The 18,837-nt window shown below is 37.6% G+C and overlaps 1 protein-coding gene across 7 annotated transcripts in view; it reads left to right on the top strand.

Annotated features, from left to right (window-relative positions):
* Positions 1–18,837, top strand: part of GRIA4 (glutamate receptor, ionotropic, AMPA 4) — a 415,907-nt gene that overhangs the window by 335,724 nt on the left and 61,346 nt on the right. For 6 of the 7 annotated variants that reach the window (XM_005886335.2, XM_005886337.2, XM_005886336.2 and 3 more), the window contains exons 7-9: positions 4,099–4,266; positions 5,689–5,793; positions 11,621–11,731. In XM_005886335.2, coding sequence (XP_005886397.1) covers positions 4,099–4,266; positions 5,689–5,793; positions 11,621–11,731 — 384 coding nt within the window. Of the gene's footprint in view, positions 1–4,098; positions 4,267–5,688; positions 5,794–11,620; positions 11,732–13,036; positions 14,277–18,837 lie in introns of those variants that run through there. The other variant, XM_005886340.2, reaches the window with a different exon arrangement.

An 18,837-nucleotide genomic window follows, 5' to 3' on the forward strand; every position in this document is an offset into this window, starting at 1 on the left:
CTGCGCGCGCGCGCGTGCTGCCCAGAGGCCCGGAGCAGCCAGGGCGGGGCGGAATGCCTGCATCATCGCCATGATGATGATGCAAGTGTCCCAGCCCGGCTGCCGCCATCTTTGTCACATCAATTTGCATATTCCCTCCTTATTGGCTGTGGGCACTGCCATCTTTGTCGTGAAGTGATGGTTAATTTGCATATTCTGTCTTTATTAGATAGGATTGTTGATTCATGAACAGTGAAGTCATGGCCAACAGCACTATGACTCATGCCTGAACAAAGCTTAGCTCATGTATTTTCTCCATAAAGCACACCACAGCCTTCTTGCACTGAGGAACACTAAGCAGATCTACACTTTTGAGCCCTATTAAACAGTGAAATTATCAGCAAAAAGCACAAAACCGTGAGAAACCTGGCACTAAACAGATCACATGGGGACACTTGTCTACAGCCTGAGAGCTGAAACAGGAAGGCAGAGCGCGGCCTTGTGGCTGCAGCTGGGAACCTGTGCCTTGGGGAACTGAGGTTAGCACCACGCCACACACATATGCAAATAACTGCCCTGATGATTGATTTGGGGATCACAAATTTGACCAAGAAGGCAAATTTTCAAATATGGAATCCATGAATAATGAGGATTGCATTAATTAAATTATACTTGATTTTTTTTTTTTTTGGTAGTGTTTTGACCAAGATTTAAAGCATGATTTCTGACCTTGTTTCACTCTGCCTTCAAAAAAAATATTCTGGCCCTAGCCAGTTTTGCTCAGTGGATAGAGCGTCTGCCTGCAGATTAAAGGGGTTGCAGGTTTGATTCTGGTCACATGCCTGGGTTGTGGGTTCGATCCCCAGTAAGGCTGTGCAGGAGGCAGCTGATCAATGGTGTTACTCTCATCAATGTTTCTATCTCTCTATCCCTCTCCCTTCCTCTCTCTCTTGAAATTAATAAAATAAAAAATATATAGTTAAAAATATTTAAAAACACTTAAAAAATAAAAAATAAAAATGTCTTCTGGAATAAAGGTTTTCCACAATACAGGCCTAGCAAGTCTTTCCAGTTTTGTTCCTCCACTCCCTTTGTGGCCAGGAAAATTGAACAGTCCTAACTGTTCCCACTCCTTCTCAGTCCCCTGCCCTTGCTGCACCTCAGCTGCACTCCACCTTCATTTCCACTGTCCCAGCCTTGAACTCAAGTTCACTTTCTCTGTGAAGACTTTTCTTAGTCCTCCAATACATATGATCCTTTCTCCTTTGTAATGGCCATAATCTTTGAGTGTACACTTCTCACCAAGGACTTATATTTACTTGTCTACTTGTGTCACATCTATAAACACCTTTGGGCAGAAACCATCTACTATGTGTCTTTGTAGTCCTCACCATTGCCAGCCAAGGTCTAGCACATTTTTCAAGAGCTCTCAGATATTATATAAAATTTTATTCTCACAATGACCACAGGTTTGTTTTGGGTATTTGTTTGTTTGTTTGTTTTGCTCAGTTTTGTATTTCATAGCTGGAAAATGTACTCCACATTCTCATAAGATTGCACATAGCTGAACAAGAATTCATCTAGTTCTTTCTTCTCAAAGCCCATCCCTTGCTACTGCCCTATGATTCTGCCAAACTGTTTTGTTATCTGCAAACCTGGGTAAACAGTACTCATCACCAATCTAACCACTTTAGTAAAATGAAGTGTTTAATTAATAAGAATTTCCTGGATGCCATCTACCAGTGTGTGTGCCCATATATATGATTTTTTTTAACATTAGCACAATAAGACATGTGGGAAAGAATTAAATCCTTCGTAAAGGTAAAGCTGATTTAAACTGCTGCTTCTTCCCATCCATCAGCACAGTGACCTGCCAAAGGCCTAATGCTATGGCTGAATGTCTGCTTTGCTCTGCTCTTCTCTGTATGATATCTGTCCTTTTTTACAGTGCACTTGTTTCAGAAGAATGGATGGGCTTTGTAAAACACAGCAAGTGTATTTGCTCTTTGGTGCCATCTCTTCTCAGCGTTTTTCTTCCTATTAAAAAAAAAGCAACAATTCTCTCTCTCTCTCTCTCTCTCTCTCTCTCTCTCTCTCTCTCTCTCTTCCTAAAATACTAACATTAAATTATTCCTTGTCTTTTGTTTTTAAAAGTCCTACTTTATTTTTTGTTTTTATTTTCTTGCCTTACCAAAAGATGATTTAAAGGATTTTTGTACTCAAAGAGATGTTGGCCTAGGCAGGAGGAGAGAGAGAGAGAGAGAGAGAAAGACAGAGAGAGAGAGAGAGAGAGAGAGACTTCTTGTTCGAGGTGAGAAGGTATATACTCATCTTTGATTTGTCACCTTGCTTTAACACTTACATTTCCTTCAGCCACTCCAACCTGTTGTGAGTGCCTATGCCTGTCCTTAAGCCTATTTTGTCACGTCCTTGAAGAATATGTAGCAAGGCTCTTAATTTACATGCCTCACACATATCTTTCTGATGAAGCTTTTTAATGAGGTTCTGTACCACCGTTCAGAGATTCTTTGTTAATTTATATCCTTTAACATTTCTATGTTTTTCCTGGAATGCTAGCTGCTATGCCTAGTAGGCATATTGCATAAGTCTACTTTCTACAGTTAGAATTTCAAATGATTTTTCTTTGTTTATAAGCAGCAAATCAAAGAGATCATCTTCCATGTTCCACAGCACAAAACTACACCTAGTTTAAGGTGAGAATGTGTTAATTGTATAGATGGAGGCCCTGACTGTGTAGCTCAATTGGTTGGCGTGCTGTCCTCATGCACCAAGGTTGTAGGTTCAGTCCCCAGTCAGCAAGGCACATATAAGAATCAACCAATAAATGCATAAATAAGTTGAATAACAAATTGATGTCTTTCTCTCTCTCACTCTCTCTTTTTAAAAATCAATAAAAATTTAAACATATAGAATTGACCATGTGGAATTCCTGAAAGAGATAATGTAGCTTTTTGTCATGATTGGCAGCTGATGCTCTGCCATGCTTCAAAAAAATAGTGCCATATTCCTCATGATTGGGAATTTTCTTATCAAACTCTACAAGAATTCCCTGTTTTATTTTGATTTTTACCTGTTTTTCCTCATTTTTTCCCCTAAGCTTAATAACCCTTCCATGAGGGCTCTGTCTTTTCTCAAAGAGAAGCATTGGGCGATTATCAAAAAACAGATAGTCGCCCTAACCGGTTTGGCTCAGTGGATAGAGCATCGGCCTGAGGACTGAAAGGTCCCAGGTTCGATTCCGGTCAAGGGCATGTACCTTGGTTGCGGGCACATCCCCAGTAGGAGGTGTGCAGGAGGCGGCTGATTGATGTTTCTCTCTCATCAATGTTTCTAACTCTCTATCCCTCTCCCTTCCTCTCTGTAAAAAAATCAATAAAATATATTTTTTAAAAAAGCAGATAGTCTCTACTTCACTTCTCCACTGTGATCCAAGGTTATGATGGAAAACTGGAGAAATGGTTAGCCTTCCTGAGCACACTCAACAGACATGGACATAACAATACTCACTGTTATTTAGCACAGTGACTGGTGCAAACACATCTGTTAAATAAGTAGATGCTATTTCTGGCATCCAATATCCGAGTAACAATAAACATTCATAGTTCTGAGGAACTGAACAAAGATACACACTTCAGATCTATAGACATATATTAAATCTCAAGGCTCCCAGCCAGGCATTTTGGAAGAGAAAAAGAGTGAGCCACCCCAGCCCTCCTGGGTCTCCACCACAGCAGCAGGCTACAAGGCAGGTGGCGGCAACACTGCTCTTAGCTTTATACACTTTAGTGTTTCTGCTGAGACTTAATGAAAAGATCTCACCTAAAGGTTGTGCTTCTTCCCATTGTTAGACAACTGGACATTAGAATTTCTGCTCTTCAGTCTGTTTTCTCCTTTTTCAATTAGAGTCATAAGATTCGGTATATGGTCTTTGTAATCCAGCAATAATAGAAATCTCGATGCTGGAAGCAATTATCAATAATTTAACTGTGCTTCAGACAGGATGGGGCTTTATGTCATAAACCCACAGTGCTGCCAGACTATTCCTGTTGGTTGATAAGATTTTAACATTTACCCTTATAATTACTTTCATTTTGTTAGTACACATCCGCTCTGACTTATGATGGAGTCCTGGTGATGGCCGAAACTTTCCGAAGTCTTAGAAGGCAGAAAATTGATATTTCAAGGAGAGGAAATGCTGGGGATTGTCTGGCAAATCCTGCTGCCCCATGGGGCCAGGGAATTGACATGGAGAGGACACTCAAACAGGTAACTCGCAATTTTATTTAAGGTCAATTTATTTAACACTGCTGTTTGAGTAGAGTATTCAAATAAACAGAATAATGTATTTGAAAGTAAATATATGTAAAAGTCATTTTAATATATTGGACTATTATCATTTTTGAGACATTTCTAAATAGAATACTGTGTTTATATCCTGTGTAGATGTTTAGTCAGGATAAGCTAGGTTATGCTGTACTAACAAACAACCCCAAGTTTCAGTGGTTTACAACCATAGAAGAGTGTTTCTCACTCACAAACACACTAGGGTAGCAGGGACACTCTGCTCATTGTAATCACTCAGCGACCCAGGCTGACAGAGGAACTACCATCTTGAATGTTACAAAGAGAAATAAAGTTGAGGCAAGGTTTCAATTTGGCAATTAAACTCTGGCCCAGTAGTGACCCTCATCACATTTGTTTACAACTCATTTGTCAGAAGAGAGTCACATAGGCCTCACTCACCACCAGGGATTCAGGAAGTATGAGCTTACCTTGAGCCAAGAATGAGGAAGACCCAGAAATATTTGGAAAACACTAATGACAACCTCAGTAGATCTTGAAATTGCCTTGTAACCTTGGATTAAACTATTGATTTTAGTCTTCTATAGTTATACTAACACTATTTTTCAAATGTTTAATGTACTATGTTTATATTTTTAATATTACATTTTAAGTGTTCTGAAATGCCATGCTTTCAGAATATGTTACATAAAAAATGAATAGGGCCCTAACCGGTTTGGCTCAATGGATAGAGCGTCGGCCTGGGGACTGAAAGGTCCCAGGTTCGATTTCGATCAAGGGCATGTACCTTGGTTGCGGGCACATCCCCAGTAGGGAGTGTGCAGGAGGCAGCTGATGGATGTTTCTCTCTCATTGATGTTTCTAACTCTCTATCCCTCTCCCTTCTTCTCTATAAAAAAAAAATGAATAGGAAGGAAATTTGGAATAAAACGCAAGTGAATATTTTCAAAATATATGTATATTTTAAATTTTTTACATCTTAATTTTAATGTTAGCAAGGAGAAATATGATCCGATGTGGTTGTCAGGGCTGTTTATTATGTGCATCTATAGAAAAAACTGAAAAGTAAATATCAACAAACCATATTTCTGTTCCTATAAACAATACTTCAATTCTAAGGAGTATTCTGTCAGTTACAATGGAAACTTTATAATATAAAAAACAAATTACACATATTCATCTTCCAGCTATACAGTAGAATCGTTTATATGTTCCTTTGGTATTTCTCTTTCAGATTCTATCCCATGGTGTGCTAATGAGTTCCTTGTATCATCCCACACCTATATCTGCTCTAAGCCTAACAGATGAAGTTGAGATTTCTATAGGTGAAATGGCAAATAAACACATGTTTGGGTTTGTTTTTGTTGTTTTATTTTTTATTTATAGGTTCGAATTCAAGGGCTGACAGGGAATGTGCAGTTTGACCACTACGGACGCAGGGTCAATTACACAATGGATGTGTTTGAGTTAAAGAGCACAGGGCCAAGAAAGGTGAGCCACGCTCAAACTGTCGTCTGACTTTGCATTTGATATTTTCAAAGGCTTATAGGTGAAAGGGAACTGGTTTTCTGCATTTTTAAAATATGTGTACTTTCAAATAGTACTGTCTTGACAATCTGTGCTGAAATATAACTGCTATTTAGTCATGTGCCAAAGCTGAAACAAACTAATCTATACACCTTTACATCCTTTATCCAAAATAGAAGCAAAGCAATATGTTTTTTAAAGCTTAGCAAAAAGAATCCCACACAACAAAATTCATGCTGCAGAAAAGCATACAATGCAGGTAAGATACCCCCATGTAATCATTTATAGAGACAACGAAGAAAACTGTTTCCAATGGGTGGGCACATTTTGAATAGGCTGATGTTCTTGAAGTTAAAACATTCAAGTGAGCAAAGGAGAGAGCAGATAAAAGATAAGATCAATAAGATTAGTGTCAGGCTGAGGAGGGAGAGAAATACCTAAGAAACTCCCACTGAGGGGCCAGGGAGGTAGTCCAGGAAGCTGTGGGTGGCAGATCCTGGGATTTCAGAAGGTAACTCTGGGGGTGTAATGTGACGGGGCATGTCGGCAGTCTCCCCAGCATCCGGAAAATATACAGTGAAGCAATACCGTCCCACCACAGTAATTGGCTACGGACATTTTATTCACTTATAATTAAATGATTTTTAACATTTTGTTTCTCTAGGATCAGCTAGGGTGCTCAAAGAAAGAGAACGTTCAAGTTATTTATCTAAAAACTTCATTTGTTTCTTCGCTTGGCTGTTTAAGAAACAACCTTTCCCAAATATGCTCTCCTGCTTTACTAGAATAATTATAGCTACACTTGATGAAAAGCCTGCTGTGTTCCAAGCATGGGACTTGGTGTAATTTAATCCTAACAGCAAACTAAACATTAGTACTAGCTCCCTTTTTCCAATGAGAAAATCTTTGGTCCAATAAGGCATGGTTACTTGTGCAAGGCCTGTTATTAAGAAAACAAAGACTTTAATTCAGATATGTCTGACTCCAGAAACGTTCTATACCATTAGCTCACCTGAGTAGACCCTGCTGTAAGGGAATTTATTCTCTAGAAGGGTAGAATACAGTAAGTTCCATATGACAGTTAAAGAGTAGGCATGTGGCAGTTCTAAGGAGGAAAAGGTCACTTCCAGCTGGATAAAAGCAAGTCAAGCAAGGAAGGCTGCGTGGAGGAGGTGGGGTGAAGCATCGCCATGAAGTTAGAGTTTGAAGTGGAAGAGGCAAGAACCTGCAGACAAGTGGCAGGAAGGACAATTAACAGCTGGAAATGGCAAAGGTTTTCTGAGTTGTGTTTTGCTGCAGTTCTTCATAGCGTGTGCTTCTGCATACTTGTGAGGAGAGATCTGGAGCTGCGTGAGAACCATCTCTATCTAGCGTTTCAGCCTCTTGTGGCGTCTCCTGGAGTGCAGGCTGACAGCTAATCCAGAGCAGGCCGGAGCCTACCTGCTCCAGGTCAGGCGGGGCAGGAGATGGACAACAGCTGGGAAGCCAGCGCATAGCGGGCTCCTCTAAGGACCTGCCACAGCGAGGGACGGAGATGCATTCCTAATGAGACATTTAGGGGTTCCATGTGAACCCCAACTTGACCTCTGTCAGCACACAGCCAACAACCAGCGAGAAAGAGGCCCATGGTAAGCAAAGGCCCTCGGCGAGCCGGGGAGCAAACAGCACCCTCTTCGGGCCCCTAGAAATACCGGCACCCCGGGGGGCAGAGGCAGACACAGCACAGGCACACCTCCCTGCCACCACCGGGTCTTACAAATTAGCCCTGAGCAGGAGCTGTCTAACATGCAAAAGACAGCTCCGCCTTCCACAAGACATGAAGTGCAAACGTGAAATGATCTCTCCACGAAAGAAAGAACAATGGGGAAAAAGAAGCTGACAGTAACCAGTGGCAATATCCGGTGGACTATGTATAGAACCGGATCTTTTCATGGCCTCGTGGACCACAGTGGTAACAAAATAAAGTTTTTTGAGGAGAAAGCTTAAAGAGTAAGGTGGGAGAGTGAGGAACACTCAGCTGACATTTGTCTAAGATGCTTCCATGAAATATGAAGTGTAAAATGGTGTGTCCTCGGCTATGTTTTGCTGTGGCAACGATCCACTTGGGCATTCTGTCAGGAACATTCCACTGAAAAAGTTGCTGCGTGAGGAGCACGGTGCTGCCGGGACCCAGCAGGACATCTGGGAAGCGAGCAGTTGTCCTTGTGGATGGGACACCTACCCCCGAGGGAGCTGCCTTGGGAAACAGATCAAGAGCTTGCCCACCCGTTTGTCTGACTTCTGCAACAGGGGAGCCACAATGCTCTTTCTGATGTCCCAGTGCCTAAGTATGGTGAACTCTTCCTGTCATCTGGTGACCCCCCACTGCCCCAGAAAATGCTCCAGGGCCAGACTTGCATGGTGTCAGGACTTCATAATTGGAGAGATTATATTTATTGAAAGACACAGTAATGGAAAATTGATGTGCATTTTTATATGTCATCCTCCCAACAACCGGAAAGTAGGATTTATTTTTCTCATTTTATGGAAGAGAAAGTCAGGCTCAGAGAAGCTAAGTTACCTGCCCAGGATGTTCAGCTGGAAAGGGATGGAGTGGCAGTGGAGACCAAGCCTTATCCAGCCCCAGGGCTCAGCTCCTCGCTGCTGAGATCTGAGTCCCAGGGTCTGTTAAGGGTCTTTAGAGCTGGAATTGACAAGTCTGAGCAAATCAGCTCTTGAAGGAGCCAATGAGGAGTAGAACAGGGGCTCCTCACAGACCCTCAATCCCTACTCAACCCCTTTCTTGTAGGCAAAGTCCACTGTAAATACAGAGATTTTACTCTTACATTATATTATGACTAGAGGCCTGGTGCACAGATTCATGCACATTGAAAGGAAATTAATTAGAAGGTGGCCAGCGGGGTGGGATTGGGTGAGATGGCTGGGACACGCCCTGGAGCCAGCCTCCCGTGTCCCTCCCTGGCCAGCCGCACCTGGGGCGGCGCTGAGGCTTGAAGGGCGTCTGTGAGCGGGGTCCCTCCAGCAGGTGGGGTCCGTTGGCCTGGCCTGCTGGGATCGGCCGAAACTGGCAGTTCCACATCCCCCAAGGGGTCCCGGAATGCGAGAGGGCACTCTGCAAAGTTGCTGTCTGCCCCCTGGTGGTCAGTGTGCATCATACCTATCGGCAAACTATTTACCCTCTCTAATCCCCAGTTTTTAAAATATGTAAATGATGACAATACATACCTCCCTTAGAGCATGGTTGTGAGGATTAAAAGTAAAGCACCTAGCATAGTCAGTTGCTTAGCCTTTTACATATATAGATTAGATTTGCACACAATTCATCTTAACAAGTCCAAAAAAAACAAATATTTTTCTGACACCACTTGCCAGTTTAGTGATTTGAATGCTTCCATATTTTTGCTCTAGCATTACAAAACTATTTTTCAACCCATTTCTCTTTCTAGGAAAATACCTAGTTCCCTATCTGATTAAATGAGATTAGCCCTGGGAAAAGTTCCTAGTAAATTGTAAAATGTTGTGAAGAACTAGAGAGAAACTCCTCCATGTCATATGAGGTTCCAGGTTCAAACTTCCAGATTCCTTTCTTTAGGAAGAGACCCTGTATCACTGTCCACTCCATATAATCTTACTTTCTAATAAGTCCATGGCCCATATGAGATCCAGCATTAATTGGTCCCACATTCGAAACTATGGCTTTTTATTTTCACCAGAATTGTAAATAGATATAAGGTGAATAGGTACAGCTGGGTAAATTTGTGCTTGTTATTTTAATTTGTCAGCACTTCTAAATCATTTATCTTTTGGAGGTACCACAGGTTGTTTTTAAATGCAAAATGTCAAGGTCTGGCCAACAGGTGAGGACTCTCCAGAATGTACCCCAGCTCCGTGGTGTTTCTGTTGTGGAATAAAGAAAAATGGTCTTTCCCAGAAAATAGGCTGCTGAGATCTGGAGGTGGCTGCAGCTAATGAAGGGCTAAACTCTAAAACCTGTTTCCATGTCATTTGTCCTGTAGAAAGGAGAATTAATAGGAAACAACTAATATGTTGTTGTTTTTAAGTACATGTCAGACTTGAGAGATGGTAGGACTCAATGGCATACTTGTTTTTAAATTAAATTGATCATTGGGTTATTAAATAAATACCAGCTACAAATGAATTCATATGAACAGTTGGAAATAATTGTTGAATTCATACACACTCAATTTCAGATCGCGCTAAGTACAGCAAGCCATATTAATGAAAATTTTTCTCCAACTATTCTGTTATTGAGTTATGTATAAACCATTTATAAATAATATTGTGCTTCTTTCTGACATGTTAATGCTTATTTTATTTTAATACGTGCACAAATGTTAACACAGTTTAGAAACTTGAAGGAAGCAAGAGAGACTTGCTGCACATATTAGAACAAGTAGTGAACAGACCAGTGAGCTATTGCATACATTTTATTGGACACACGAGTTTTAGGAACTGCATCCAGAAATTCAAGAAGAAAAGTGTGGAAAGCATTAAATAAGCACCCATTCGGGAAGGCTCTTGAGCATAATAACAAAGCACATATGGATTTGGGGTCCTACAGACCTGAGTTTTGAATTCTGGCCCTACTGGAGTATAACCTTGGGAAATGTATTTAATATTCTAATATGGGTTTTCAAATCTAAACCATAGATAATAACAGCATCTACTTCTGCATTTGCTTTGTTTATAAACTTTAAGATGCATATTTACAAAAACACTGAGTTCAGTGTCTGTTGCAAAGCAAGCAGTCAATAGCGGTAGCCATAATGTTCTGCATGATACAAAGGCCGCTAACCTTCCTTTAAGACCCTATTGTGGCCCAGGCAAGTGTGGTTCAGTTGGTTGGAGCATCATCCCATATACAGAAAGGTCAAGGGCTCAATTCCAGGTCAGGGCACATACACAGGTTTTGGAATTGGTGCCCTGTCGGGGTGCCTATAGGGGCAGCTAATCAATGTTTCTCTCTCACATTGATGTTCCTCACTCTTCTCTCTATCCTTTCTCTCCTTTCTCTCTCTCTTTCTCTCACTCTTCTCTCTCTCTCTCTCTCTCTCTTTCTCTCTCTCTCCATTCTTCTCTCTAAAAGAAAAAAAAGGCCCATTATAGTTTACTACTTTATAAAACACTTAACTAATTAATTTATCATATGAAAATAAGTTTGCATCAAATCTAAATGACAAATTAAGATAAAGATTTCATTTAAAAATGTAAAAGTGATTTTCAAAATAAAAATATTTTTTATTAATCTCTGATGTGTTTGGCATTTTAGAGATGAAAAAACTGTTACCGAAGGACTAGATTATGTCAAACCAAAAACTGTTTCTATGTTGCTTTAAAAAAAAAAACACCACAAATTGGTTTTGCTGGAAAATAGCCATATTTACAAATGTCCCTTTGTAAATATAGCTATTCCCTTTACCGTGAGACCTGTACCGTTATTGATAAAATCATGCAATGTTAGAGAGTGCCAGTCCATCTCACTAGAAGAGAGGCTCAACATAAAATGGTGTTTCACCTGTATCCACGTTCTTTTTGAACCACTCCTTCCCAATGCCTCGGCTACTCCATAATGCTAAACTGTAAAGTTGCCCAATGTATAATCAGGCAGTATCTTTAACATCAGGAAAGCTGGCTCATCATCAATTAAAAATAACTTCCAAACTCTTTTTTATCTGTGTTCTTAATTTGTTTTGTGGTCTTATTAATATCACTCATTGTTCCCATAAGAATATTCTAAAATGTGTTTTCAAGAATTTTCTCTATTTGGCAGGTTGGTTACTGGAATGACATGGATAAATTAGTCTTGATTCAAGATGTACCAACTCTGGGCAATGACACAGCAGCTATTGAGAACAGAACAGTGGTTGTAACCACTATTATGGTAAGTTTCGGTCTATGCTTTATGCTGTTCCGTTTTGTCCACAGGCAACTTTAATTCCCAGCTGTGGTGAACAGGGAGGGTGGAAGCAGTGGTGACATGGGTGCTCCGATCCACAAAAGTCTGATGAGACTTTGAGTAGGTTTGTCCTGAGCTTTGAGTACATTCAGTACTTTTATTTGTATTATCGTCTGTTGCATTGTTGTTCTTAGAAAAATGCTTAAATGTCAAAAATTGAAACTGTCATGCCCTAGTTGGAAATGTGTGAAATGCTAACATTCCAAAGGACAAACGAATGAACATGAAAAAGATCAACAACCAATAACCTAAAATATCTGGTAGTAAACACCATATTATTATTGTTATTATATTTTTAAATATCAATGTGATAATAGTTAATGGTGTTTAAAATTATTATTTCCAGGGAATTTAATCATTGGGCAATGATTCACATTGTCTGTTTGTATGGTGTAGAAATGACTGTGAAGATTTTAATGAGCATGTTTACAATTGAATGCTTTAGAAATAAATTTTGTTTTATATTTATTTTTAATGCAAACAAATTTTTGCACCGATTATTTTTCTCGTTGACTAGTGACAAATAACAATATAATGTATAGGACTTCCAGGAATTAAGAAAAATATGACTGCTTCATTCATTCACCTTATAAACTACAAAAATTCTCTGAATTTTAAGGTTACTTTTTCAAAGAGATTTTCATGAAGCTACCTTTTAAATAATAGAAATTCTTATATATTTTTCTCTTCTAAAGTCAAACATGCCCTTTAGAGTCAATGCTAGTCAAAGGAGATCAACAATCGGTGACCTTTTCTATCTAATTTAAATTTATACATCCTCAGCTCACTGTCTTGTTAGGCAGAGCATATTTTTAATTATTTATGGAGCCCTTACTCTAAATAAAGTGGAAGTATTTTATGTAATTTAGCTTTTAACTCATGTAATTTTAATTTGAGGTTTCACTAATGCTGAGTTATTTCCAAAATTTTGACATTGAGGTCAAAGCATAAAAATGCAGAGAGAAGCTTTCATATGTGCAATTAGCTTTATCTGTGTTGCATCACCAGCCAGCAATTTAATGTTGATCTGCCAAGTCTTGATCAGAAGTTTATGATTTTAGAATGAAACCAATCAACCATAATTTTTGTGTAAGAGTGCAAAGTATATACCTTCTCACTTAATTGTGTAATATTTGCATGGGACTTGGAAAGCAATGCATATATATTTCTTTTCCTAAAAAAGACACAGTAATGGAAATTCATACTTCAGTACAGTCCTCCTCTTTTCAGCCTCTGATGAAGAATCCTATTTTAAGAAATTGATCGAGAAAGAATTGAGTTCCACGGTGTTCGACTATTCCTAACAAGGCTCAAGTCTTGTTCTCCTGTGTAGTAAATTTAATCTAAATTTTCATATGGGATTCTTCCTGGATGACCAACTCTGGACTACCAGAAAAAAAATTTTAAGTTCTGTGACTTTTCTGGGAAACAAGAACAAAAGAAGACTTAATCCTCATCTTTCTCAAGAAAATAAATAGATGTTGAAAAAAGAATCACTTAGCGATTCTGACATATCAGTTCCAATACCTTGAAATGAGGTCATTGTACGTAAATAATTGAATTATATCGCTCCTAATTCCAAGTAGATTTTCTAAAAGTAAATATCTATGAATTTGTTTGCTTATTTTCTGAATATGCAATGTTTTCTTTAAAGATTTTTTGAAATTTTGCCTGTTCTGTGTAAAATAAAGTGTTTTAGTTTGCATTATAGGTATAGTAATCTGGAGCATCTTCTTTCTATCCCTGTTAATAAAGGGACTGGAGATTTAATTCTTAAAACCAAAATATTGAACTGATTTTGCAAGCATGGCTAGTTTTTCTGGAAGCATGCTATAGAAAAAAGTAAGGAAAATTGATTGAAAAAATCCAACTGTTTCCTATATACATAAAAAATATTCTGTAAAATTATCTGTTGTTTGACAGTGATATTATCAATATTTTGCTATCAAAATAGTGCAACACTAGTATCTGTCTTTTGTATAAAAATGTTATCTTCATATACATAATACGTCTGGTCTTTGCAACTACATAATTGTTCAGTAATTTAAAAAAAAAAAAAAAGCTAATAGCAGAATCCTTTCCCTGAAAGTGTTCCTTGTATTTGCTTTTGTTAAAAATGGTAACCTGGGACCTGTGACATCTCTACCACCTCATTCCTTTTGAAAAAAAAAATAAGTATGGTTCATTGTAGATGAACGAGATATTGGCATCTGCATGTAATAATCCCCCAAATTCAATGGAAAACTTCCAATATAGATGGAATTGGTTAGACTTTGTAATGTATGCAAGACAGATATCTAGACACAGAAGAAGGCTGAGTGTGTGTGGCACTGGAGATCATTCATTCTGATTGAATTGCTATGGCATTGCTGTTCTCCCATTTGTCTTTCCTTTGTGTATGTTGTTATTTATTGGTTGCTACAATGTAATGATATATGCTATTGTTAAATAAAATTGATTGATCAATTCATTTATTCATTCCTTCATAAATATTTATTAAGCGTCTACTCTGTATTAGGCACAGTTAGAAGTCTGGAGATCTGTAAGAGAACAAAATAGACCAAATCCTGCATTCAGAAAATATATTCCAGTGAGAGAAATCAGACAAGAAACATATAAATGTTACACAGCATTCTTAAATAAAATGTAGCTTTAGTGAGTTGCACTGTTGAACTTTATTTTTTGTGTTGTAGATCTATAATGTGATGTTCATTTTAATGTCTAATTTATTCTACCTGAATATAGTCTTACTGAATTTAACTTAGCTAAATTTGAACAAAAAAGTAAAATTGTCAATATCATCAAATGAAAATCATGACTACAAAGTTGAAAGGTCTAAGGTTTTGGATTCAGATGTTCATCATTTTTTATCTTCAGTCTTGGTGACTAAAAATTTTATAAAATCTGTAAAACTTATCAGCATCTTACCACACAGAATTAACTTTCTACATTTAAAATAATAATTTCTGCAAACCACCTAAGGAAGCAAGTATGTGCCATGTGGCTTGGACGAGTGCAGGACCGAGGGAAGGGCAGCTTGCAGTGGACTCTGGGAAGGAGAGGCTGTTTCCCCTGCAGGCTCTCTCCTTTCCTTGGATGCTGAACTCTCTGGAAAAGGGGAAATGACGCAGGGATATTTCAGCCAAACCCAATTTTCCCACAGTCTTTACTAGTGAAGTTAAATGATGCTTATGCTGCATTATTCAACTAAGAAAGTATTTCTTATCATCTTATAAACATACCAACCCTGTAGGAAACATTCCCATGAATCCAAATGCATTTCCCACAGTGTCAGAATAATGTTACAAACCTAAAAAGCTATTTTACTTATCACACTTGATCTTGCTCGAGGTTAAATTTTATATTTCTTAGATGTTTTAGACTCTATCTTCTCTGTGTACAATTTTGTGGATGCACTCCTAATAGACACATGTGGACATAGTACAACAATCTACACTATGCAGGTGGTGGCAAAAGTAGGTTTACAGTGGTGAGTATGCAAAAGTTTATTCTTGTACTATTATTTATTAATTATTGTATAATTTTGCATATAAACAACTGTAAACCTACTTTTTCCCACCCCACGCGTAAAGGAAATACAGATATATTTATTTTCTTCCCTGTACCAAGTGTTAATATCCCCTATACACACACCTGCCTCCAAAGGGATTATGTCAATTCATTTTTAAATAAAGTATTTTAAATAAACTTCAAATTGTGCAGCCATTAAATGTATTTATTTTTTCTGAATTGAATAACATTTTAATTTCCACTTTTAAAATGTTACCCATGGAGGAAATTATCTACATCTATTAAAATTCTTTGGAGAAAAGCAAATATCCACATAGCAAATACTGGTAGCATTGGTTGACACTCCTGGTTTTATTAACTGTTTTCCATTGTAATTCTACTGATTATATTTGTGATGTTTAGAAAATTTAAAGCTTTTCTAATAGGCATCTACTTCAATAGTTTCACTTTTGCTAAAGACAAATAATCCAAAACATTTTTCTCCGTAGGAAAATGATACTTCATTGATTGAAAATCATCTCAATTCATTTACACCAACATTTTCTTAACCAAGCCCTAAGGTAAACACCTTTAGACAGAGATTGGTCTCTTTCCTGAAATAGCAAAGCAGATGTAAAATGGAAATTTTACTATCCATTATGGAAATTGTAGTAATAAACTCATATTTACTAAGAAGTAATGCTTTTAAAATAACTTCTACGGCACTATTGTCCCACAGGGCACAGTAGTCGATAATAAAGATGGAAGGCTATACTCCTAAAAGAAAGAGGTTATATTCCACTTCTCTGATCATTCCATTTTTATTCACAATTGAACACCTGAAACTCCATAAGGCTACTTATCAAAGATTCCCCACAAATACCCTTAATGATTCGGTTGAACTCATTTTTTTATTATATTGAAAAGATTTGGTATTAGCAGCCCCAAAACTTTGTATTAAATCTCCCCAAGTATGCAGTGTTTGAAGGGCTTACCTGTGGACAAATTTTCAGATTGAGGCTGGGGCAAGAGCACGTTGAGAGAGTGTTGAGAATCCCTATTCAAAGGAATTGGGTAGAGCTGAGAGCTTTTGTTTAAGGAAAGCCTAGCCTTTCCTTCCTTTGTTCTCGCACCTCTCTGAGTAAGTTCCTTTTATCTGTCTGGTGCTGCATGTGTCACTCCCCTGAATCTCAACAACTGTGCACGCCCTGGATGTGCAAAACCCTAGAGAAATTCCTAATCAGCATCTTCAGCAAACTGAACGCTTTTCTAGCCTTTATTGGTTTGTTTGACAAGAAACAAAGACATGATGGACCCCTATTGCCTAAAGAAAATGGAGGGAGGGGATTGAAAGAAGACACTAAATAATTTTTAAAGTTATATGTACATACACCTGTTTCAGAAGAGATGCCTTAGCACTTGTTAGCCCTTACTTTCCTTTTTAAGACACCTGAATCAAAGTTCCTGTTACTTTGCGATGATATTCCTATTTAAGAAGCCCAGATAGACCAGAAAATCTTTATATTTATTGAGTGCCTTATATACACCATACACTATGAGGCGATATGGAGAGCATTGTTTACTCAAGTTTCATATAAAGAATTTCATTCTCTAAAAATACAGAAATTCACTTCTTTAATCTTATCCTTTTTTTTCTTGTTAAAGCATATAGAATCTCAAAGAGTTGAATATATTTTGACAGATGCAATAATACCTTCAAATACTTTCAGATATTTCAAATTATAGGTTCAACTCCTACTTCTGCTAGTTCTGTGAAATTGAACAATTTACTTAACCTCCTTGAGCCTTAATTGTTCCATCTGCAAAATGGAAAATGCCTGCCTCAAAATGTCAGTGTGAAAAGTAAATGAAAGGGCACAATTAAAGAAGTTAGCATTGTACCTAACACAAAGTAAGCACTAAATAAGTAAGAGCTATTATTTTTTCCAGTACTCTTATTATTGTCCCTCACCACTCTCCTTTACCCTTATTTTAAAGAACTTAACATTCATTAATCATAGGAGGACAAGGGGCATGTTTTATTTATTTTTGTACCCTTAGTTCCCAGCAAACTGCCTGGCATACAGTGGGTGCTTAATAAACGTTTGAGTAAATAAAAGTTTAGCTTTTAATGAAGCAACACTTCGCAAAATAATGTAGCAGGAATTTAGCAAATTAGATGGTAATAGTAGCTAGAGAAACTTCTGTTAAAATTATATATATATACATTTATATGCTAAAACTCATGTGTTCAAATATTCCAGACACTTTAGAATAGATTTTCAACCTTAGTACCAAAGGTGAGCATTAGCTACACCTTATTTGAAAAGCTATTAGGTTTGTTGTACTAATAGCTATAGGTGATAGCTGTATACCCATTTCCATTAGAATGTTAAGCATTTTACAATGTGTGATTCTTGCTTTTTTCTACACATTCTTCCATATTTTAATTAGCTATCATAATAAAAAAAGAGAAAAATGAAAAGATTAGCTCATTTTAACTACTATTTTATAGCATATCTTAGAAATTAATAGTGCTTTGCAACAAATCCCAAATTTTCACAACCACATTTATAATTTGTAAAACTTTATATTTAGAGAATGTTTTCTATAAACTAATAATTTTCAGCTACCTAAAGAACAGACAATTAGTTGCCTTAATTTTATAACCGATAAACTTTCTTTAAAACATATTTAGAGATGTTTTCCATAAACTAATAATTTTTATCTATAGAAAGAAAAGGCAATTAGGTGCCTTAATTTTATAAAGCAACTACAGATGGATAAACTTGACCTGGCCAATTTTGCTCAGTGGATAGAGCATCAGCCTGCAGACTGAAGGGTCCCAGGTTCAATTTTGGTCAAGGGCACATGCTCGGGTTATTGGCTCAATACCCAGTAAAGGGGATGGTTCTCTCTCATCATTGATGTTTCTCTCTCTCTCCTTCTCCCTTCCCCTCTGAAATCAATAAAAATATATTTTTTAAAAATAAAATAAAGATGGATAAACTTTCAAGTGTTAAAATATTTATCAAATCAAAGGAAAATTAATAGACTTCCGGGTCACTTAGTCATGTCAACCTAAGGCAGAATTTAAGAAAGTAATACAAGCACCAGTCCTGGACAGTGGCCCATAGTAGTGTTCTTCAGGGCATCTCTGTGAGAAACTCAAAGAGTATTCATTTACATTCTTAATCAAGTTTTTAAAAGTAGTTTCTACACTTACAAAGTACTTAGGAAAGCAATTAGCATAGAACTGCCATGTTGTGCAAAGTAAATTACATTCTAAGTCACAGTTCCAAGAGCAAGTTAAACTTCCACATTTATAAATTTGCTGAGACAAAAGATTTGTATCAGAATTACTAAATGGATGTTACCATGCAATTTTATAAAATATAAATACATGATCTCAATGATGTTGTGGCCAAAAGTGGTCATTGCTTGTCTGCAAATAACTAAAATTTCTGAGGTGTGGCCAGGAGTTCACTGTGGATTGCACGTTTGCCAGGGCTATCTTTTAG

This window comes from Myotis brandtii, unplaced genomic scaffold (assembly GCF_000412655.1).
Source record: "Myotis brandtii unplaced genomic scaffold, ASM41265v1 scaffold971, whole genome shotgun sequence".
Classification (NCBI taxonomy): Eukaryota; Metazoa; Chordata; class Mammalia; order Chiroptera; family Vespertilionidae; genus Myotis; species Myotis brandtii.